Source organism: Oenanthe melanoleuca, chromosome 4, assembly GCF_029582105.1.
Source record: "Oenanthe melanoleuca isolate GR-GAL-2019-014 chromosome 4, OMel1.0, whole genome shotgun sequence".
NCBI classification, from domain to species: Eukaryota; Metazoa; Chordata; class Aves; order Passeriformes; family Muscicapidae; genus Oenanthe; species Oenanthe melanoleuca.
This window is the reverse complement of record NC_079337.1, coordinates 11,749,721-11,771,711: the sequence shown is the minus strand read 5'-3', so window position 1 is coordinate 11,771,711 and position 21,991 is coordinate 11,749,721. Positions and strand designations below refer to the sequence as shown.

The following is a 21,991-nucleotide window of genomic DNA, read 5'->3' as shown; positions in this document are numbered from 1 at the left end:
GTTTAATGAAATTGTCCTTAAACCAAACATTTTGTGACTTTTTTTTAGCAAATATACATTTACAAGTGGATAAAAATGTAAGCATAGAACATTGTTCTATAATTCTTCAGATGGCCAAGAGAACTGTGCTTGAGAAAATTAAAATTAAGCATCTTCAAGAGTCTCTTCAACTGAAAATTGGAAAGAATAATTGCTGCAGCATGCTTAGGAGACTGATCCCTCAACCCCTGCCATGCCAAACCCATTATCACCCCAAAGGGGATAATAACTGTCATGCCTGGTCTCGAGCTCGAGTACGTTTGTTAGTGCCCTGACTGATACAGAAAACAAGATCCAGCATAAGAGATGCTTCACACTAAAGTGTGCTAATGAATCACAGAGACAGCAGAGAGTTTTAACCTTCACAGAGCACAGGAGCTGCTCACTAACTAGTCAAGTACAGGAAATCAGGCTCTAGCAAAAGAGGCATTTGTACCTGCGAGGAAATAAAACAAAGCTGCGCTTGTTTGAGTTTGTAAATAATAGCTCCACCATCTTGTGTGTAAGGAGGGAACATAATTAGTTCCAGGGTGCAAAAAGGGAATCAGTCTGGGCACCTCAGAAGTCTCCAAAGGAGAGGGGTGGTCATGGCAGTGAACTAGACCCCACCTAAAGGATGGTTCTGATGAACAAATTCCCTCACCAGTAAGTTCTCAGGTTCAGGCTCCAAAACAGACTCTCCCTAAAGGGAGGACTCAAAGTGAAAGGTAAGCACAAAGAATGAAATCCAGACTGACAGAAGTTCAGCAGGCTAAGGAAAACATTTCACAACCTATCCTTCTGCTGCACAGATGGCTCAGTACATGGAGGAGCCGTGGGTACAGACACCTTTTTAACAAGGTTTCAAAGAGCATTAATAGGGTTCCCAGACACTACAATAACAGAGAACGATACTTACTACTTTTTATTAAAGCCAGATTAATGTTAAATGTAGCAAGGTACTAAAACTGAGGTGTCTTTTACCGCACAGAAAGAGGTTATTCTCCAGTACCTGCTCCTTTACCTTTTCACTTACACTCTGTAGCTTCCTGGATTTCTATGCTGGCTTTTTTCTTTTTACTATGCTTGTAATCTGGACTTCAAGATTTCAGTTGTGTATTTCAGTTTTAGGCATGTTCACACTTCTGTATTTCCACATACCAGCCTCCTGTTTAAAGGCTCAAAATTTCACCGGGTGCAAACTAATCAATTCTGCCCTATGTGTGACGTGGGCGTGATCTACCTGGAAACTCTTCCACTAATATGGAACACATCAGTTACTTGTGAACATGAGGAAATTCAGCCCAACACATTCTGAATGCAGCACACACACTACAGACCTTATGAGTCCCAGAGGCAAACTTTCTGCACATATTTCTGTCCAGGGAATCCTAGTCAAAACACGGCAAGCCTAAACATAAAACTTCCAACTGCTGTGAGAGAGAGAGGTACATTCAAACCTTTCACATAAAGGCAAAAAATACATTTGAAAGTAAGTAGAAGAAGAGATTTACATCTCTCCTTCTAGACTTCTTCCAGAAAGATTTTTCAGTCATCTTATTTGCCCAGTAAAAAAAAAATAAAAAACAGTATAACACACCTGAAGCTGGAATATCCTATAGCATCATTAGTCAAAAAAAATCTAGTAATAAACACTGGGAATAAAACCCTGGTTTACAAAGATTACAGGATGACCAAATTCCCCCCACCAAGGCAGCAGACAATGGCAATTCTGTGATTACACAAATTCTAGGCAGTTCTTCCTAGGTACTTATTCTAACTCTCATGTCATGGTGCCCTATAGAGATCCTTCCCTATGTGCTGAACCAGTTCTGACCTTTCTAAAGCTACCTTTACATATTTTCTTATGCACTTGTAGAAAGAACTTAAAATTCAGCTTTTATTACATAATTATGCAGCTAAAGTCTAAATCAATATCATTCAGGTATTTTCTTAAGTTGCAGTTGAGAGACTTCATCTTTTGAAGTTTCTAAGACTATAATACTATGGCAAAAATACACAAAAAATAGCAAGTACCATAAAACACAAGGTCTGAGATATTTTAGTCCAAGTGTTAGCATATGTGCAAGAAAAATAATGTGCCAACTGCATAAAGAGAAGGAAAGAGTAGTTCTGGAATACAGTTCCTATCATTTGAGGGATAATAGTTTCATTTAGTGAATGCTGAAAAGCCACAAAACACCACAACTCAGCAGTAACTATAAAGGTTCCTATAAACAGCAATGGAGGAAAATGGAGACAGATAAAAGGAGCCATTTTTAAGAAATTAATCCCCTCTCCTCTACACCATAATGAATGTTATGTTCCCACTTAAAAAAAAAAAAAAATGAAAAGAAAACCCAACTCTGCTACATGTCAGAAATGAAATGAAGTAACAATTACACAGACATTTTCTGCTAACCAAAACCACACTTCCCAGTCTTCAAGGGATCATTTGTCCCTGAGACAACCACTCTGGCTCAGGCTAGACTCTAAGTTATTGATGTTGTTTATGGAGGTGGGGGAGTGATTCCATCTGTCTGTGATGGACACTGCATGTTTTGAAGGGAAAATAGTCAATTCCAAACAGTTTACTGATAGAAAGCCTGACCTGGATGAGCTGAATGGTTACTGGGTGACTGCCATGCTCAGCTCAGTCTCAGCAACTGATTTGTCCATGATAATCATCTTACACAGATGAACCTTACATTGTGGTTTACATGTGTGTGGGATCTCTGTGTTATCTATGCTAATAAAACATTAATCAAGGGCCAAATTTATAGCAGGCATTTTGTAAGTAAGGTCAAGACAGGTCAGCCTCACATAATAGGAAACAACTACAGGCTAGATCTTAACACTGTAACTGAACACCCTTGTTACTTTACCTTGGCCCTTGGGATCAAGACTAGTAGCAAAATGCTTTTCCTGCCTCAGAATGGTGTTTCCTCTACCATAGACTGAAATGCATCCATTAAAATCTATTAAAATGGCTATTATTTTTATGTATCTTGAGAATATCTATATCTTAAGAAAAAGAATCTCAAATAGCCATTTCTCCCATACCTACAATGATAAAAAGATATTTATATAGTGTATTAATTTGTGTGATAAATTACTACAGTTTGAGTTCAGTAGCTGTCCTAATTATGTAAAATTTACTTCCTATTTGGATTCTTACTAGCTGAAGTTACTAATAGAACTTACATTTAAATAAATGGAATTTCTTATAATGCACCTTAGCTTACTCGTTAAGACATGTTTTTAAAAAATGCTTTAGGAAAAAAGTAAATATTGCTCTTAGTCTGCCTCAACAATCAATTAGTAATGAAAAAAATATTGATGGTTCTAAACACTGACTACAAGTCAAAGAGCATGGCCTCATCACCTGCTCTGTCATTTTCTATAAGTTCCAATAATATACATATAAAGTTATGGACAGAATATTAAACTAATTGGTAATATTAAGAGGATTTTTTTCCTTAGAGGGACTCTGCTCCTTTCTAGTTTAAGAGATAGATCAGAAATAAATGAGCAAACTGGAATCTAATTTTGAGACAGAGGCTTATCTTACAATTCCTAGCAGTAATGTCTTTCAAATATCAATTCCCTTTCTCAAGAGATTAGCTGAATACAAATTATAGTTTCAACATTAACCAGTACACAAGGACAGGAAGAAAGAAAATCCATGACACACAGATAAGCAAAGTATTTAATGAAACTAAAGAGCATTAAGATTCTGCAAAATCCCATATTCAGAATTAGAACCAAAGTACTAAAGAAAATAAAACCATGCTCTTAAAACTCAGAGAAAATTACACAAAAAGGAAGAAGAAAAATAATTTTTAAAAAGTTTCAAGGCACAGAACTCCCTGAAGGCTAAGGCAGAGGTGCTATCAAATATTGTGACTTACCTTCCTTCGTTGACAAGCTCAATAAGGCCAGGCCAGCATTCTTCTGTATAGAGTTTTGCCACTCCTGGGTAAAGACAAAAAAGAAGAGAAAACTAGCTGTATAAAAACAAAGCTTGGAAGAGACATTTTCAGAGACAAAATCAAACACTTTCTTTTCAGCTCTAGCAACTTACAGCACTATCACCAAACACACAAAGCACTAATTGTGTCCTGATCAGGAAGCAATGAATGCCAGTATGAAGGAACAGGGCAGCATCATTTACTTAAGGTCATATTAAGAGGAGAAGAAAATCCAAAAACATCCCACAAAGGATTCCATCATTTTCTTTTGTTATGTCATGCAATAATCCTGAACTTGCTCAGTTCAGGGATGCTTTTTGCCTTAGTGAACCATGATAGTGCTAGACACTGTTACACATTAAGGCAAGGCTCAGTCCTTAGACACACATTCTTCTTGTAGTTTAAAGCCTATTAGGCATATTTCCTAATAATAATCCTCACTTCAGCATCACACAGTCATCTCCACTCATTTAAAAAAAAATCTGCTAATAATCCAAATATTGTGTCATTAATACACACCGTTTTTAAAAAATGTAACATTTTTAACCCACTGAAATTATGCTAATGGCCATTGAACATGCACTGCAGATTCCCTAAATCCAGTTGAACCTTGAATTAAGCAAAATTCTACACCTCTTAAATATGTAGTGGGTTTTGCCTGGCCCCCACAAGAGCCACAGGGGAAAGCAACCAACTCAGATGACCTATCACTGGGGCTTGTTACCCTCATTTGAAAGATGAGAAGAAAAAAAAATTAGTTAACAAACACACAAAGCAGATTTTTTAATCCTAGACAACATAGGAACAAGTTAACCTAGCTAAAAACTAAGAGCAGCAAATGTGTGTACCTCATCTTTTGGGGAAAATGTAGAGGAAAATAGAATAAGATAAATACAGCTCTTGATTTAAACTCTTCAACTCTTCTAATCTAATACAAAAGACTGATTCTGCAGCAGACAGATAGTTAAGTTTCATGTGCTTTTCCACATCAACTTCCTTGATTTTTTACTCTTTGTTCTATGAAATAATAACCCTACTGATTATCTACATGAGTACTTATATCACTGTGGTTATTTTAAAAAAAAATCTCATCAGCTCCAAGGCAGGCAAAAAGTTCAAAGGAGGAAATACGTCTTAAACAAATTTCAGATTTCTGAACGTAGGAGGTTTTTAATACACAGTGTCAGGATGCATTTTTTGGTGCTAAGAGTTGCAGAATTACCTCTCAGACTGTGAGACAAAGGTTTGATCAGACACACACTGAAACAACGTTGTTATTTAAAACTTAAATCCTGCCCCTCTGCCCTCATACGCCAAAAAAAAAACCCAAAAAACAAACAAACAAACAAAACTAAAAAAAACAAAAACAAAAACAAATTTCAAATGTAGGGGAGAAATTATAACTTTGATTTCTCAATCTGTTTTTCCAGGCCTAACACGTTTATCATGTTTATCATGCTCATCATGTTTAATCTGCAATAATATATTACAATTTTCAAGGAGTCAGAATTAAAAGCAGAATAATCACAACAATTGCAACTTGTGATGTATTATTCATCACAAATTATAAGTATATTCTAGTGGAAAAGAAAAAAGCCTTTTAGTTTCTAATATTCTCAACAAAATAGGATATGCAAATAATTCTTCTAAGAGATTTTAAATGTAGTATCAGGTTCTAAACATTTAGCTTTATATAATGGTAACTGAAACTATTCTGTTAGCTAAAGTGTGAGAAAACTCAAGAAAAGCAAAATAATTTTTTCCACTTATGACACTGCCCATCTGCTGTTCTCCTCTCTAAAGAACTCACAACAATACTTGAAAATTTAATTGGTGAAGATGGAAGTTGCCAAAACTGAAAAGAAAGTGCATTTATCATGATACTTTTCAGCATTTTTCTCTACATCAGACAACATCAAAGAAGGTGTTAGTCTAAACATTTTCATAAATCACAGCTGAACACACCCTAAAGCTTTTTTTAATAGTTGAAAGAAAAGACTAATGGTCTTCATCTTTCATGATCCATTCAATATTTCCCCACAGTATATGTTCACTCTCAAACAATTACACTCAGTATAGATATTGCATTATTATATCAGCATCTTAGTTATCCATCTCCCACAGGTATTAGGGAAAAAACATGTTAAAAGCTTCAAACTCAACCACTAATGCAACTAAATAACTACAAAACACATTTCAGCACTTTTCTGAGGAAGGGCTGTAAGGGAAGATCAACTGAGACAATAATTTCATACCTATTCTAAGCTGTAGGTAATTGCCCATCATTTCCCGTGGCTGTAAATGTTTAGTGACCAAGAGACATCATCTACTTCTAATGCTTTTGGTCACTGAACACTCAACAGGGAGGCAGAGGAAAAACCAAGAAGCACTAGACACCATCACAAATAATTCCAATGAAAAATCACCATGACAAGGAGACAAATAAGAAATTACATTTTATTCAAATACTGTGTCTGATAAGGTAATTTCCTAACTCACTATTGTGTCACCTATTTCCTTAATAGAAACTATCAACAGTCCCATAATACCCTAGACAAGGACTAAACCTTTCCTGAAATGATGCTGCAAACCTAATCTGAATTATAATTTTGTATGGAATAACATATTACATTTCCTTTGTATGCAGCCTAACTCTGAAATGAGCAAAAAATACATCCCAGCCCTCTATAGCTTTAATTTTATATCATCAACAATTTTCATTAGCACATTCTTACTGAGTGCACAAGAGTCATTAAATGGAAACATTAAACAGTAGTGGTCCTAAACCCCTCCTTTCAGAAACTAATAATCTCCCTCAAGGTTGATATCATGACCTGTTGTCCCATTTGAGTAATGCTGGGGTTATTTAATCTATTTTACAATGGGTTTTTTTTTTTTAATTAACCTTAACTAATGATCAGTTGTATGACAGCACCAAATACTCTAATAAAACTCATAAATTACTACATTTACTTTTTTTCTGGGAAATACCAAGACCAACAGCATGCATTAGACCATAACCAAAGACCAAAACATACAAAATACCACAAGCTGGATTAGACCATAACCAGCAACAAGATTAGTGTAGCAAACAGTCTTTAGCACTTGTACATCCCATTTTATGTCATTGCACCTAGATGTGTATGTGTAGCTACCTCTGTCTTCAGATGTCTTTCCCACTGTCTTCAAAAGTCTTTCACACCATTTGATCCTCAGATTTCTTTTTGTAAAAACAAAGTACGTCTCTAATCACATGGTATGATCAGATAAGCGAAGTTCTTAAAGAACTTTCTGCCTTGAATTTGATTTTTTTTCCATTTGTTATTGGCTTCCTACACATTCTGAGTATCCTTGTTCAGACCAAATACTTCAGGAACCTCTTGTTCACCCTAAAAGCCTTTTTCTCAAGCAGTAGATAGCAGGAGCCAGCTTCAAAACAAAGAATGCAGGTGGTTCTTTAAACATTGTGTAAAGAAATGTCATGGTGATTAAAAGTTCAATAGGATCAAGTGAGATGGAACAAGTACACATCAAAAAAATAAACAAAATTTAGCCAAAATATTGGCTAAATACAGAGAAATTGCATCCAATTCAGAAAATACCATGAGTAAAAGTTGCTGGAGAGTGGAAGAGTATCACACTTGTCCTATTTTATCCTTTTTGAGCACCTCTTTGTGTCTATAGTTGGAGATGGGACAAGAAGCAAAGTTGAGCCTTTATCTAGCCCAATACAACCACTCCTATACTGTAGTCACTCAAGCAACTGTTAAGAAAATTTTGTTGATACACGTTTTTGTTGGTTTGGAATTTGAAGTGCTTGCCTGTAGGCAGCAAATGGACATACCTTTCCTCAGCTGTACACCTTTGGTAAAGTAATATAACCATATCTTAAACAATTATGGCAGGGGTGTTGGACCCAGAGGTTCTTTAAGGTCATTTTCAATTCAAACCATTCTACAATTCTATGAATACCCCAAAACCTACATTCTTCAAGGTATATACACACATTTGCAAGACCAACCCATCAACTGGTCCGATGGCTAAGCAATTAGCCATGGATTTTAAACAGAATATTTAGAACATTTCCAATAGATGAAAAGTGCTCTATTTCCAACTGTAGCAAACTGTTCTGCTGCTCCCATTCATATATATACACATGCATGCTCCTTAAAACCTCATTTTTCTCAAAAACTTAAAAAAAATTCTTCTAAACAGTTTAACATATTCTACAACTAAGGATTATATCTAGCAGTTGAAACACACACTCATCAGCAGGCAAAAAAGAGAAAATTCTTCACTAATCCATACTTCCCAAAAAGCTGGAGGAGTTTTGATAATTTATTTTGGTTATGAAACAAAGGAGAAGGATGACTTTGGTACTGACAACTATGAATGGGGCACTAAGGAGCAGGGGGGGAAAATGTGTTAACATATGACTAAGAGACATATTATATCCTAGAGTAAAGGTCAAATCTGCATGAAAAACTTGTTCATAGAGAGATACACTAATCTTTAAGTGCCTAAAGTAAACTATCAAGAACTTTTCAGCAGTGTTTGCACTTGGTGTCAGCACTCTCTCAGCACCACATCCACTACAGGCTTGAATGAACTTAGCAATAAAGAACATATAGTGAAAAGTAGATTATATCTCAGCTGGGCTCTTCATAATTAAAAAAAAGTTAGACTGCATGTTAAGCAGAATCTCTGCAAACATAAATTACTTTTAAAGGCTGAAGCATGCTTCAGTTATTTTAATCTATAAAACTCCATTGAAAAAAATTAAAGGCAACATGGAGTTATGGGAAATCATATCTAGAAACCATGCAGCAATTTAATATCGAAATTACCACATGTCAAGCACTTACAAAAGAGGAACATTTTGCAAAGATGTGACTCAAATTAATATAAAAATAACAAGAGAATATATTTGAGATAGTTATCCAGTATATACACAGGCATACCTGTATGCTCAAATAAAATTTAAAAACCATAAACAAATAATGAAAGAACTATCAGAAACTGGCTGAGCAAAAAAAACAATTTCAATAAATATTTTCATGGTGCATTCTCTACAAAACATCACCACTGTTGCTGAATCCTGAAATAAAGTGAGAACTTGCTAAAATATTTACTACTATCCTTAAAAAAATCTTATCAAACAGGCTTGGATTTACTGAAATTTAAACAAAGGCTTCTCTATGAAAGCTTTACCATGGCATCTATGTAACAAGCCAAGCTACCTCACTAATCAATAGAGAGGGCTTGATTTCAATAAGGGTGATAAAAGTTACTCTAACCCTGGCCAGCCACAAGCTCTCAACAGATGATGGTCATTAGGGCTCTAGCGGGGTCCCACGCACTCGGGCTGTACAAATGTGTCCTATTAGTACATGGGCTGTCTGTTTGGCAACTCTGGGCTCAAGACAAATGGCAGCTGCTGCCCTGCAAGGTCTGAAGTCAAGTCCTCTGGGAATCTGAAAGCCCAACTGGAAAAATCAAGGCCTGTTCATTAGAGACTGCTCCAGGGGAAACTTGCAAGGCTGCCATTAGAACTATATAAAAGAGCTAATTATTTTTATAAGACTTTTAAAACTATCAAGCACACCCAGTTATAATAAAAAGTATTTACTGCTGGCATTCCATTAAAAAAGACATTGCTTTTTGTCAAAAAATCTGCTGGTGACAGTACACAACTGAAGTTTTTGTATTGAAAATTTTAATGAGTCTTCCAGGAGAAAGTTGTGTAAAAATTCCCTAGATGAGAGAGCTTCTCAGGTGAAGGTATAACACCACGCCCACTAATGTGATAGATATCCCAAACACACTCAGATCAAACTAATGAACCAGACATAAAGGTGGGCTGAGATTGCGCATGTATGATTATCTACCCCTGAAAAATAGAAGGAATTCAAGAAACAAACATGTTCAGCGTTGCAAAGGTGACTGAAAAGAACAAACAAAATTGTTGTTTCAAATCTGTGCTGCTAAGGAACAACCAAACAGGCTGCAGTACATGTATATTGATAAATCAGTCAGAATGGCACAGGACCCATGTGGTATCAAACATTAAGCAGAAAATTAAAATTAACACTGTTTCAGTATTTTTCCTCTGTTTTGTCCAACACCAAAACAAAGATTATAATAACGATAGCTCTTTTCATAAAATATACTCTGGGGAAATGTGGAACATGACTTTTTTTTTTTTATTTTATTCATAACCACAAAATTCTTTACAATTTTAACTATGAAACCAAATCAAAGTTTCTTATATTGAAATATTTTCCCAGCTGCACAGCATGACAACACTGTTTGAGTTCTAATGTTATCACCGCTGCAGAGTATTTATTACAAATCTTTTAAGAGTGCTATATGAAATTCATCAGTGTTCCTTAATCAATTCTTGGACCAACACACACATTAGCTTCCGACAGCCTAATTCAAAAAAGCAATTACACCCCTAGTCCTCATGTAAAAGGACAACAGAAAGAAGCTATGTTCAACCAGTTTAAAAGAATGAAAATGTAAAGAAAACAGATTAGGAATGATTTATATCAATGCCTAGTGCTGAAGTTAATTACAACTAACCCAATAAAATAGTGCCTTTATTATTGTACAGCAAGTAATAACCTTAGATGCAAAAAACAGAACTCTTTGCTGACTTTTGCATGCTCAATTCTACAGCACACTACATTAAGAATTAAAGAAGTAGTAAATAAGCCACACAGAAACAGCAGGTTTTTAACTAAAAGCAGAAGACTCCCCTGCTGTTTAACCATGTGGGTTATTCCATGTAAACAGAGCTTCCTATAAACTAGTATTATGTTGTTAGTAGTAAATGCCTAAAACTATAATGAGAGTTTAATTTCAATACTTAAAAGTTAGAGTTCAAGTCACAGCAAGCTTTTATAGATACTGAAAATAAATTATACACATGTAGAGCTGGAGTTACATACTTGAGTACTAGATTCTTCAATAAAAATACCACAGAAAAAACTGTCTACTTGTCAGACAATGCCTTTTGTGCTATGAGATTACTCTGAAAGTGAGAAGTAGCCTTCTCTATAAAGGATACAAATCTATCCTAAAAAATACATCACTATGAAAGATATGCTATGCAAAATGTTACAGCATATACAATCTTCAACAATTGCACTCAGCCAAAAAAATCTTAAAATAAGTTGCATTTGCCATAATTTATGGTGACATCAAATATTCTTAAAGCAGCAATAAAACTTTAACTTAATCAAAAATTAATGCAAAATTATAAAACTACCACTGTCTGCATAAATAAAATTATATCAGTAATAATTTTCACAGCATAAAATCTGCATATCTCTCTGATCAAAACCCATAAACTTCATTTTTGTATCTAGTTTCAAATAAGTATGAAAAACTGGGGGAAAAACTGAATGAGTGGATCGCTGTTTCCAAGTCCCCAGCTTCTCCCCTTCTCTCTCCCACTGGCAGGCTGTTGCCATGACGCCCCATGAAACAAAATTAGGGGTCAGGTTTGAGTTCATCCTGCAGCAAACCTTCTCCACTGCAGTTTCCTCTCCAGGTCCTTTAACCATCGGCTATTTTCAATGCCAAGATGAAAGACTAGCTTCAGAAAGAATACAAATGGAAATCTAAAAAATTAATTGAGAAATCAAAGTACCAAGCAGTTCTGTAAATAAGCAGCAATGGGAAGCACAAAACTCTTAAGTCAAAAGGAGATGAGTCAGAAAAACAGACGTGAGGAAATGCGACAACATAAGACGAACAAAGGGAAAAGATCCAATTAATTAAGTTGCAGGATCAGCATCGTTTTCATGAACAAAGGCAAACAAATTGAGGAATAGCAGAAGCATAACACAACTGACCCTTGATTTCAGTGCATTTTTGTTTAACTGTGATTGCAATTTGAGATTTTGTAAAACCACTGAACAGGAAGGAAAATGCCTTTCAAGGTAGACTACAAATTACAAAAACAAGAAAATCACAGCAAATTCAGTGCTGCACAGCAGCACCAGTAGTGCTGGACTGGTCCCACTGATAGCAACATTCATCATCACCATCAAATAGCAGCAACCTTCCTGCCCAATGTTCTTAGCTTCAAATAAATAAATTTAACTAATAAAGAAATACAATACTTGTTTTGGAACCATAAACCCGTTTATATGGCAGTGGGTTGGCACTAAATGATCTTTAAGGATCCTTCCAATCCAAACCTTCTATGATTCCATGATTCTGGTACCACCCTTTTCCCCAAATATAGCTTGGTTTCTACTTAAACTCTCACAATGAAGGCATGCACATGAGGAACAAGATTCTTGCTATCATTGTACCTCCAAGGGAATGAAACTCAAGAATGCAAACAAACCCCACCTCTTCACTCATAACACAGGATGTCCAAACCTGTCCCTTGACATTCCCTTAGGCAACCCTATCCTCATGCAGACCTTTTAAGAAAAGATTTAGAGAAAATGAAGCTAAATCAATTTTTTTTAAAGGGCAGAAAAACTAATCTCTCTCCCATTACATACTTGCATACTCTACTCCCCTCCTCATCCTGCGTCTATTGTCTTTATTTACAATAAAATACAATATATATACAACATGTTGCAACAAAGGTTTCTATTGTCATCCGTAACTACAATAAAGATGATAAATAATAATTTTCCTCACCTGCACTCACTAAGCAGATTAACCAAAAGAAAAATACATCCATCTTGGTTTCATGTAGAAATAGAAACAGAAGTCTGCAGAACTATTCAAAGAGCTCTGGAAAATCCAGATGTTTCTTCTGAATCAAAATTGACTCTGAACTAGGATCTAACACCTAACAGACCTCAATATCATGATTGCTGCCTAATCTGAATTATGAGTTTTTATCACTTATTGCAAAACACCCATGGAAAAATTAGTGCATTGCAAACAACCCTTGATGAGACAAATGTTTTCCCAGTTGCAGAAATGGGCAAAAAGCACAGAGGCATATAAATAAGAGTGCAAGTCAGACAATAAACTGAGCAGCACCACTACACAAAGTTTCTCTGGGTAGAACTTCCAGTAAACAGCACAGTTCCCCAAATCCTGAGTTCCACAAGCAGTTCTGATTGGAAATAGAGACACATTATTTGGTTTATTAACACGAACAAAAAAGTTCCCATATTTGTAATTAGTATTAAATCAGCAACAAGCATTGCTGCTCACTGAACTTTCCATAATCTCATACCCCTCCCCTGCACTAACCCTCTTTCCATAGTCTCAAATTAAACAGAATGGCTGTAAAACAGCAGGGTGTCAAATTAAAGCACACTTTATTTTCAGAGGTCTCCACACTTCGTGGCTGACTTCCTGTCAGGAAGAGTTCCATTTCAGTGCAGAGCCCCACCAGCAGGGAGCTCACAGAATTAAGTGCCAGTTGATATTACTTTGTTTTGCATTTACCACCCATGAGAATATTGTTCAAAGATCTAGTTATAAAGTCAGCGTGGTATCATCCTTCTGACTAGACTGCCAAGCCACAGGGTGTGCTCTTGCTGCACAAAACTCACCTTAAATGGTGGTGTTTTTTTAAGTCCTAGTGTGCTGGTGAAGCAACAGGATGCCTTTTTTCTTCAAAAAAGTCTTGCTTCTGCAGCTAAATTATGTTCCCTTGGTTTTGAACATCTGCAGCACTGTACATTAATGGAAATGAAGCTGTCTTGTTCCCCTATCCCACTCCCAAGACTCACATTTACATTAGACAACCCACTCTCCTCCCTAGACATAAAAACCTATACATTAATCAAACAAACTCGCAGCAACACAGCTTTAAGGGCTAATATTTCTAGCTGTAGAGGGTGTGTTTTCCATTAAACTCACACCAACACCATGTCCTGAATTTCTGGCCAAATGCATATATTTTTAACTCATGAGAGAGTTTTTCTTCATATGAGCTTATAATACATGAGAAATCTACAGAATCACTAAAGATTGTACTTTAAAAAAATAAAATCGGGGGGAAAAAACCCTCACTTTTGCCACAAAACTGTTTTAGTAAGAACAACTTAGGAAAGTTCATGTCTCTCCACTCCAGTGTGACAAAATATTTCAAAGACAGGGTTATGAACCACAAAACCAATCTTTTATCCATTTCTCTACCAAAAACTTTTAAGACGTGTTGAATCCTCCAACTGGATTGTCTCAAGAAACAACGCTTCATATCATTCCAAACAAAAATGTCACGGCTTTATTACAACTATCTGCTTGTACCTCTCTATACACTTTCTTAGTCTGATATATAGAGTCCATCTTGACTCTTTTCATACTTCTAAACCACAAAGCTCACAATTCCTTCTCTGAAAGCTGATGTGTAGATTTTGCTCATCTTAAAATCTCACATTGTACATTTAATCTCCAAATTTAAGAATGAGTAAATCCTTAAAACATCCTCCTAGACTAAGTATTAGGGAGAGATACAAAGATATAAAGCAAACACATTTTAACCATTGAGACCCCCACCTGCCAGGATACAACTACAAAGTGCTCATTGCATCCCTAAGTCAAGAACAGGTCACTTATTATTCGTGCAGTATTGGCAAACAATTCTCAATACATTCCAACCTATTTTCACGCTTAAGGCAAAATCAAAGTTATAAACTTCTTTGATTTCTACTACTAAGGAAACTGTCAATATTCATCCATTCACTTCATGGCATACTTTTTCTTGTATGAGTCTATCACAATTTTTTTAATTGTTTTTTAAATTTAGCCAGTGATGGACACAGGCACTTTAAATAGCCTATCCACATGCCATACTAAAAACACAATATTCCTGAAGCCAGCAATTACACCTAAGAGAAAAGGCAGATTTCAAGAAGATTATAAGTGTAATAAAGTGTGAACCTTAGCAATTTTAAGAATAGCAGTTTGAAAGAAACTCCTACTTAAACATGCTAGGGTGCTCTCTAAGAAATTCCATGGAACTCAACAGGCAACTACAGGCAATTAAACTCTCAAACAATTTAGAAAGCAACAGGAAATCAGAGCAGGGATGAAGTTCTAATAGACAGGTTTTACATTATCCTGGTGTTTCACACAGAATATATTACAATAATCTAGTTCTGGAGAGACAAAATCAACATACTGCTTAAGTCAAATTTAAAAAAAATATATATGCAGCTATTTTAAATGTAATTTCAACATACTCCAGTTCAAAGGAAAGGTTTTCCCAGCTGTTTCCATTTATTTCAATCTTATCAGATTTGCACTTCAGACAATTATCTACCAATCTGATCTTCAGTTTCAGACACTTCAAATGTATAACATAGTTCAATGAAGCAAGCAGCAAAATATCCATAGCATATGTAATCCATTTGTAATTATTCCAAGTATTCTGCTCAGTGACAAATACCAAGCATGAAAGTTGTCAATAGATGTTTTCAGCACCCAAACTGAAATACTCGGATTTCAGGGATGGAAGCAAAACTCCCACTCAGGAAAAAAAGAAGTCACACTATGCATAAACTCCCAGATATATCAGTGTAAAGGAGAATCTAGGTGCTCTAAAGAACAGATTTGGTAATGTAACCTTCTGTTTTGTTAGAAGGAAACTTACTGACAAGACAGTATCTAAAATCCAAGCGCCAAAGGACCACATTTAAGGAGTCTGGATTCCACGGCCAGTGCCCACTCACACCTTCCAGGACTTTCATTCACATTCTCCAAAGTTAATCCTACTGACCACTAGCCAAACAGCTCACTGTGCATATATTAAGTGTCCTGCAATGCAGGAAAATGCAGAAACCCTGTATCACAACAAAGAAAGGAAATGGCAATTGAGGACAAACAGATGAATCACAGTGTTGCTTTTACAAACTGAGAGAGCTGAATTTCTTTCAGAACTGGACTCTTCTACAAGACTGCTGAATGCCCTTAATGGACTATTAGCTATTTTGTGAGGATATACTGAAACTTTTCAGACAGATTATTTTACCTGGTGATAATAATTGTTACCTGAAACATTAATGGAACTAAAATCTCTTCTGCCCCAGGAGAATACTTTGATAGCATGGCCCCTGGCTACTATGGGATCTACCTTTCTTTCTTCCTGGCTCTGACCACAGTCTCCATCCTGCAAAACTAAACCACTGTAGACTAAAACATACATTGCAGGGGGAAAAGAATTTTTGAGGTAAAAGGAGTTTATAATGTAAAATCTTTTCACTGAAACTATCAGAAGTAGCACTAGACATAAAGCTCAACAGACATTTCCCAATTACTTTCCATCCAGAGGCATCCTAAAAAAACATTAGGATGAAGATCTTCCATTTTGTTTTCCACTTACAAGGACCATGTATTATTTGTTACTAAATTACACTAGAAACATCCCCACTGCTGCTTGCATAACAATTAATAACATGTTTGGCAATCTCATGTTTTTAAATGTTAGGATTTACACAGTTTTATTAATGTGCCTGGATCCACTTGGTACAAAGTAGATCTGAGATACAGATCTGAGCAGATCTGAATCTAAATAATCCATAGTAGAGTAAGATGATCTTGAATATTCTCCCTTCCACAGCCACCTCATCTCTACAAAAAGCTAGGTTAGCAAATATTCTTCCAATCTGCAAATATTTCTAAAGAATATAAGCAATAAAAATATTTTTTTTAAATTTAAAAAAAATACGACAAAGGTGCACTATAAAGTTTCTGACACAACATTTCAAGCAAAGTTATCAATACAAGGCACAAAGCAAACACCTATGGCCCTTGCAAAATATTCCCCTGAACTTCTCAATTTAGACTTTGGTAAGTTCAATTTTTGTATGTTAAGATCTAAATCATTTTCATTTGCCTGATAAAGTTGTGTTTCTAACCATTTTATCATGAAAGCAATCTATCACTGAAGCTTTTTAACTCATGTACAGCTGCATTAATCTTTGATACAGACAAAGATCCTATTGGCAGAAGTTCACACTGTATAAAAAGAAAACCTTTCCACTCCTGCTATCTTCTAAATGGCTTTTAAAAGGAAATTAGAGCATGTACTACAGTTGATAGAAAATCATCTGACAGCCTACAGAATCTACTCTTCATGCCAAAACACACACATATATATATTTGATGACATATCTAAAGGATTATCAAATTCTTTTTAAACTTATTTTCAGCTGTTAGAACAAAGTGATCAGATGGAAGAACATTACTGTGATTAAAAATATCATCATCTAATACTTGGGGCACATAAAAAGTGTTCCAACAGCACTTATTTTCTCATATCTACAGCAGGATATTGCTAAAGAGTTTTGATGAATCTGTTGAGTTTGGCTGCCATGGTGTTACAGTGGCATTGGTCTTCAGATAACCTATAGTCAATTCAATTAAAACTTCATAGCAATTACTATAGTTATCCATCATATCAAATTGCACTTAAAAGTAAATTAGGAACCAGTGCAGATCACAGAGCATCAGCATAATGTGTTCTCTCAACCAACACTGAAAACCTGCCATCTTCTACATCAACTAAAATCTCCAAGCAATGCAAAGCTTGCCACATTTTAGAACACACTGCAGAAATCCATTCCTGAGGTAATGAACCTGGATAATCAATGCAAAGATTTTTTCTGAGCAGAGGATACTCATAAAAGCCTGAAGATCCCACTGCATTCCACAAACACTTAAGCAATGGGGTGGAAGAGGAAGGAGGATGTGGAAAAATTCTAAAAAAATTAAATTCCTGTTCTCTTCCTTAGGAAAAATAATGGAATCATGTATGGGTACATGGAACATGTTGGTATTGCTCAATTAAGACTCTTGATCAAAGTAAAAGATGATATGGCCAAGATGCTGCCCATGCAAGAGATGCACACTGACTTCTTTATGAGCACCAGAATCCACCAACAAAAGGATTTGGAAGAATATGAAATATCATAACAAAGAAATATCTGTGTCAAAAACTTTACCACTCAACCCACGAAAACTAAGTTAGACAAGGAAAAAAAAAAAAAGAAAGCAAGCTGAAGACCTTAAGATTTGCCTATAAGGGCAGTAAGACCAACTTTCAGAGTGTAATTTTTTTTCTGTCTTAATACTACTTATCAGCCTCTGCTGTATTTTTTAAATGCACAAATAAACCTCCAAAAACTATCAGAGCTGCACATGACTTGTTCAACCATGATTACATTTCACTGGGCAATATGAGGAGATGCTATCTCTGCACATGAAAAATATTTAGAGTATTAGGGTTTATGCTTCCCTCTTCCATCTCCCCATAGAAGTAATACTTCATTAATGTCCACTACACATCTAATAGTTATGGTTATGTAATTATATTGCAATAGATCATATTAGTATTTCCAGAAGATAAAATATCTGGTGATTAAATGTATTGAAACGTTGGTCTTGGTTTTACATACATATCAGCTATCAAGAATGTGCCTTAGAGCACTGGATAAAGGAAGGAGGAACCAAGAATAAGAATACTTTGAACAAGCACATGGGGTGCATGTGTGGGCAGTGGTGGTGGAGGGGTCACAAAATTTGTTGCAGTACTCATTAATTTTCAGTTGTAATCTTTTAAATAGGTTAGGTGGCATTCCTTCAGTTTTAGAAAAAGAGCTGAACAGTGTTTGAATCAGTTAGTACAAGTTGACTTTGTAGTCTAGAACATTTAGATTCAGTAGAAAAATGCTCCCAAGTAGAAGATGAATCTGAGAAGAGCCACCTAATTAGTACTCTAACACAAACTCCACTGATGATTCAGTAGACTGACTACAGAAAGAAGCATCTTTCAAATGCCAGAAATTTTGTAAATCCAAAGGCATCAAGGAAAATTACAGAACCTATCTCACCTATTTCGTACCTTTACACCTTGGAGCTACAATAATCAGACAAATGCTTCGTGCACCTGAGCAAGAGAGAAATATTTTTAATTCCCTCATGAGAGAGAAGGGAAGACCAGTTTTTCCTACACAGTCATGTATTTCAATAAAGTATCTGACAAATGAAAGGAAACTCAGCAGCATTTATGCACTCAATTCATCCACGGCCCTTTGAATTTTAGGCACAGAGAGAACCCTACTAGATGAAAATGCTCTCTTCAGGGGTGACATCAGTTTCCCCTTGCAGAAGTCTTGTCTCACAACTGCATGTGAGCACCTCCAACATGCTGATGTCACTCATTAAGATGGGAGAACAGAAAGAGAACTTCTCTCTTTCGGCTGGTTTAATTACCCCGACAGGATGCCAGGCCAGACGAGATGGTGCTTCCAGGTTCACTGTACTGTATGCATTTCTGATAAATGGGAAAAGAATAGATGACCTGGCAGAAGGCTCAGACAATAACATGTGATTTACAGGACATGAATGCAGCTACTATAAGATTTATCTGACAGCCCTCTCCGATAGTGGACTGTTGAGTATCCGATGGAATGATTTCTAGTCTGGAAAGTCTGCTACTGAGTAGCCATACACATTATTTATTTATTAGATGTTTTGGGTTGAAACCATTTTTAAATGATGCACTTCACAATGCTCAGCCATAAATTTAGTTTTAAACCCTAGAAGGGAGGTAGTGTTATTGGAATGTGTGTCAGACTGAATTAGGATGAGCAACACAACGCTTTTATAAAGTGGCCTTGAATGCAACGTCGATTCCTTCAAAAATGATATTAATGTCAAATAAGCAGGAACACTTTGCAGTAATATTAAATGAAGGATTCTTTATGTTTTGATAGATTTATAGAAATGTAAGTACACACACACACAGACACGTCTCAAAATGTAGCGTGTCTGTCAAAAAACACAATTGTTTTTGTCTTGGAAAAAGCCTTTTGTCTGTGTCTCAAACCACCTGTTTCTCTTTTTATCTTGTGTTAAACAGAAAGCAATATATCAACATGCAAACACAAAAACATTAAATAAGGGTCTTTTTCCATATGCCCAAATATAAGAATTTCAAACGAGATAGAAATTAACCAGGTGTCACAAATAGTTTTGGCGAATTGCACCTCTTGAATTTTTTAAAAAATTACTTCACCCATTAAAGAGGTTTTATTTTCACAATTTTATGAAAAAATTGCAGGATATTATGATTCCATTTTCCACTTCTGAGGAAGAAAAACATAATTCAGGCACAGATCTAAATGAAGATCAGAAAAATGTCAGATGCTTCAGAAAAACAACCCAAGTACTTACATCGTATCTCCAATGTTTAAAATTAATTTTGAGAAGAGGTTATCATAAAAAAACACCAAAGATTAATCAGAGCAATCTTTCAATTTCATAAAACGATGGCTGACAAATTTGTGAAGTTTTAAATCAAATTTGCAGATACTTACTTCATAACTATGCCACATTATTTATGTGATTAAAAACTGTTTTTTGACCTGATCTTTTGATCTTTGGCACTGCATCCTCTCCATCTCCTCTTAAAAATTAATTAAAATTTTAGCAAAAGGATATCGCTTCATTTCCCACCCTATCTAGTGGGGGAAAAAAAGAAAATAAAAAGAAGGGGAAAAAAAAAGAAAAAAATCAATCAAGCTCAACCCCATCTCCTCCCAGTATCTGTAAAATGTCGGCTTGAAATTCAATTTCATATCTCTCAAGCTTTCATGTAGCAAAAGACAGTTCACTTCTTAACAAAATAAATCACTTCTGTGATTGCCATGTTGACCTCTTTGAATTAGGAAAATTCAAAGTGAAAAATGTAATTATCACCCCAGAACAATCTGTATACATCTGGAGCTAATTTTAGATTCATTTCTCACATCATTTTTCATATTCTGCCAAAAATTACAGCTGCTATGTAACTTTAAAAAGACTTTGAGGTCTTTGTGACTTTATTGGTTTATTTCTACTACTCCACAAAGAACCACCTCAGCCTGTGCAACTTGCACTGCTAAGCAATCATGGTAGCTTCAATTTGATTAGATTAGCATTAAGTGGCATTGTGACACATATGACAAATAGATGCATTAGAGCACGTCATTTATTCCTTATCCTTTCCACTTCCCAAAACCAAACAAGTGACGTACAGTACAGAGCACAACATGATTTTAAGGAAGATTAGATTACCTTACCCAAAAAAAAAAAGGGAAAGGTCAATCACTAATTATTGATACAAGCAGCATGGATACCAAAAACTAATTTTTCTAAATGGTAATACCAAGTTGTCAGACACACATTTAATAGTTGGATTAGTTTTTACTTTAACACATTCCTGAATGAACATTAAAATTTGTTATATGGATTTCTCAGCAGCAAAAATTCTTTTATAATTTACATCAGCTGCAAGTTCATATTCTAGAAGTTGTGAACAATGTTCACTTCCAGCATTGCCATATGTAAAATAACAATCTCTAAATTCCAAAAATTCCAAAAGGAATATTAAATTCCATTCAGGGTAAAACGATACTGTATTTCCTGAGGAAGATGGAAAACTAGATGAGCAAAGTTCTGGTTACATTCATTAATAATAACCTCACTGGAAAACATAACTACTCTTCACTAGTTCATTGTAAAATCTATTAGGTGTAATCTCCAGAAGTAATTGTTCTTATTGCACTTTATTGACAATGTAGACTATCGATTTTTCACACCTTCTATGATTCTTTCATTTGTATTCATGAAATGTCTATCAGCACACTCTAAATAAATTTGGCAATATAGGCACTAAAACGAATAAATCGATGTGAAGAAACATTAATTTTGCATTATCCTGATTCGTCAGGCAAGCAAACCATAGGGGTTGTAAATGAAGGTCAAAGGTTTTGAAATGGGTCAGAACCCTTGACCTCTAGACCAATACCATTCCCATTAAAAAAGGCTATTTTAAAGTTTTAAGTAGGGGAATTTACTACCAGAAAGGTATAATTTTAAAGGCACCAAAAGAAAGGCTCAATAAAAACAGTCTTCTATTTAATTACCAAAAAAAAAAAAAAAAAAAGGCAAGAAACTGCCCCAAAAAATCCAATCAATACAGCATACACAATTCTTAAAAAGTTCCTTAGGCTCTGTCTCTTTTTGAA

At 35.4% G+C, this 21,991-nt stretch overlaps 1 protein-coding gene across 1 annotated transcript in view; it reads right to left on the bottom strand.

Moving 5' to 3' along the window:
- LRBA (LPS responsive beige-like anchor protein) overlaps nucleotides 1–21,991 on the bottom strand; it is a 357,700-nt gene that overhangs the window by 238,343 nt on the left and 97,366 nt on the right. The window contains 2 exon segments of the mRNA XM_056489737.1: nucleotides 3,930–3,954; nucleotides 3,957–3,993. Coding sequence (XP_056345712.1) covers nucleotides 3,930–3,954; nucleotides 3,957–3,993 — 62 coding nt within the window.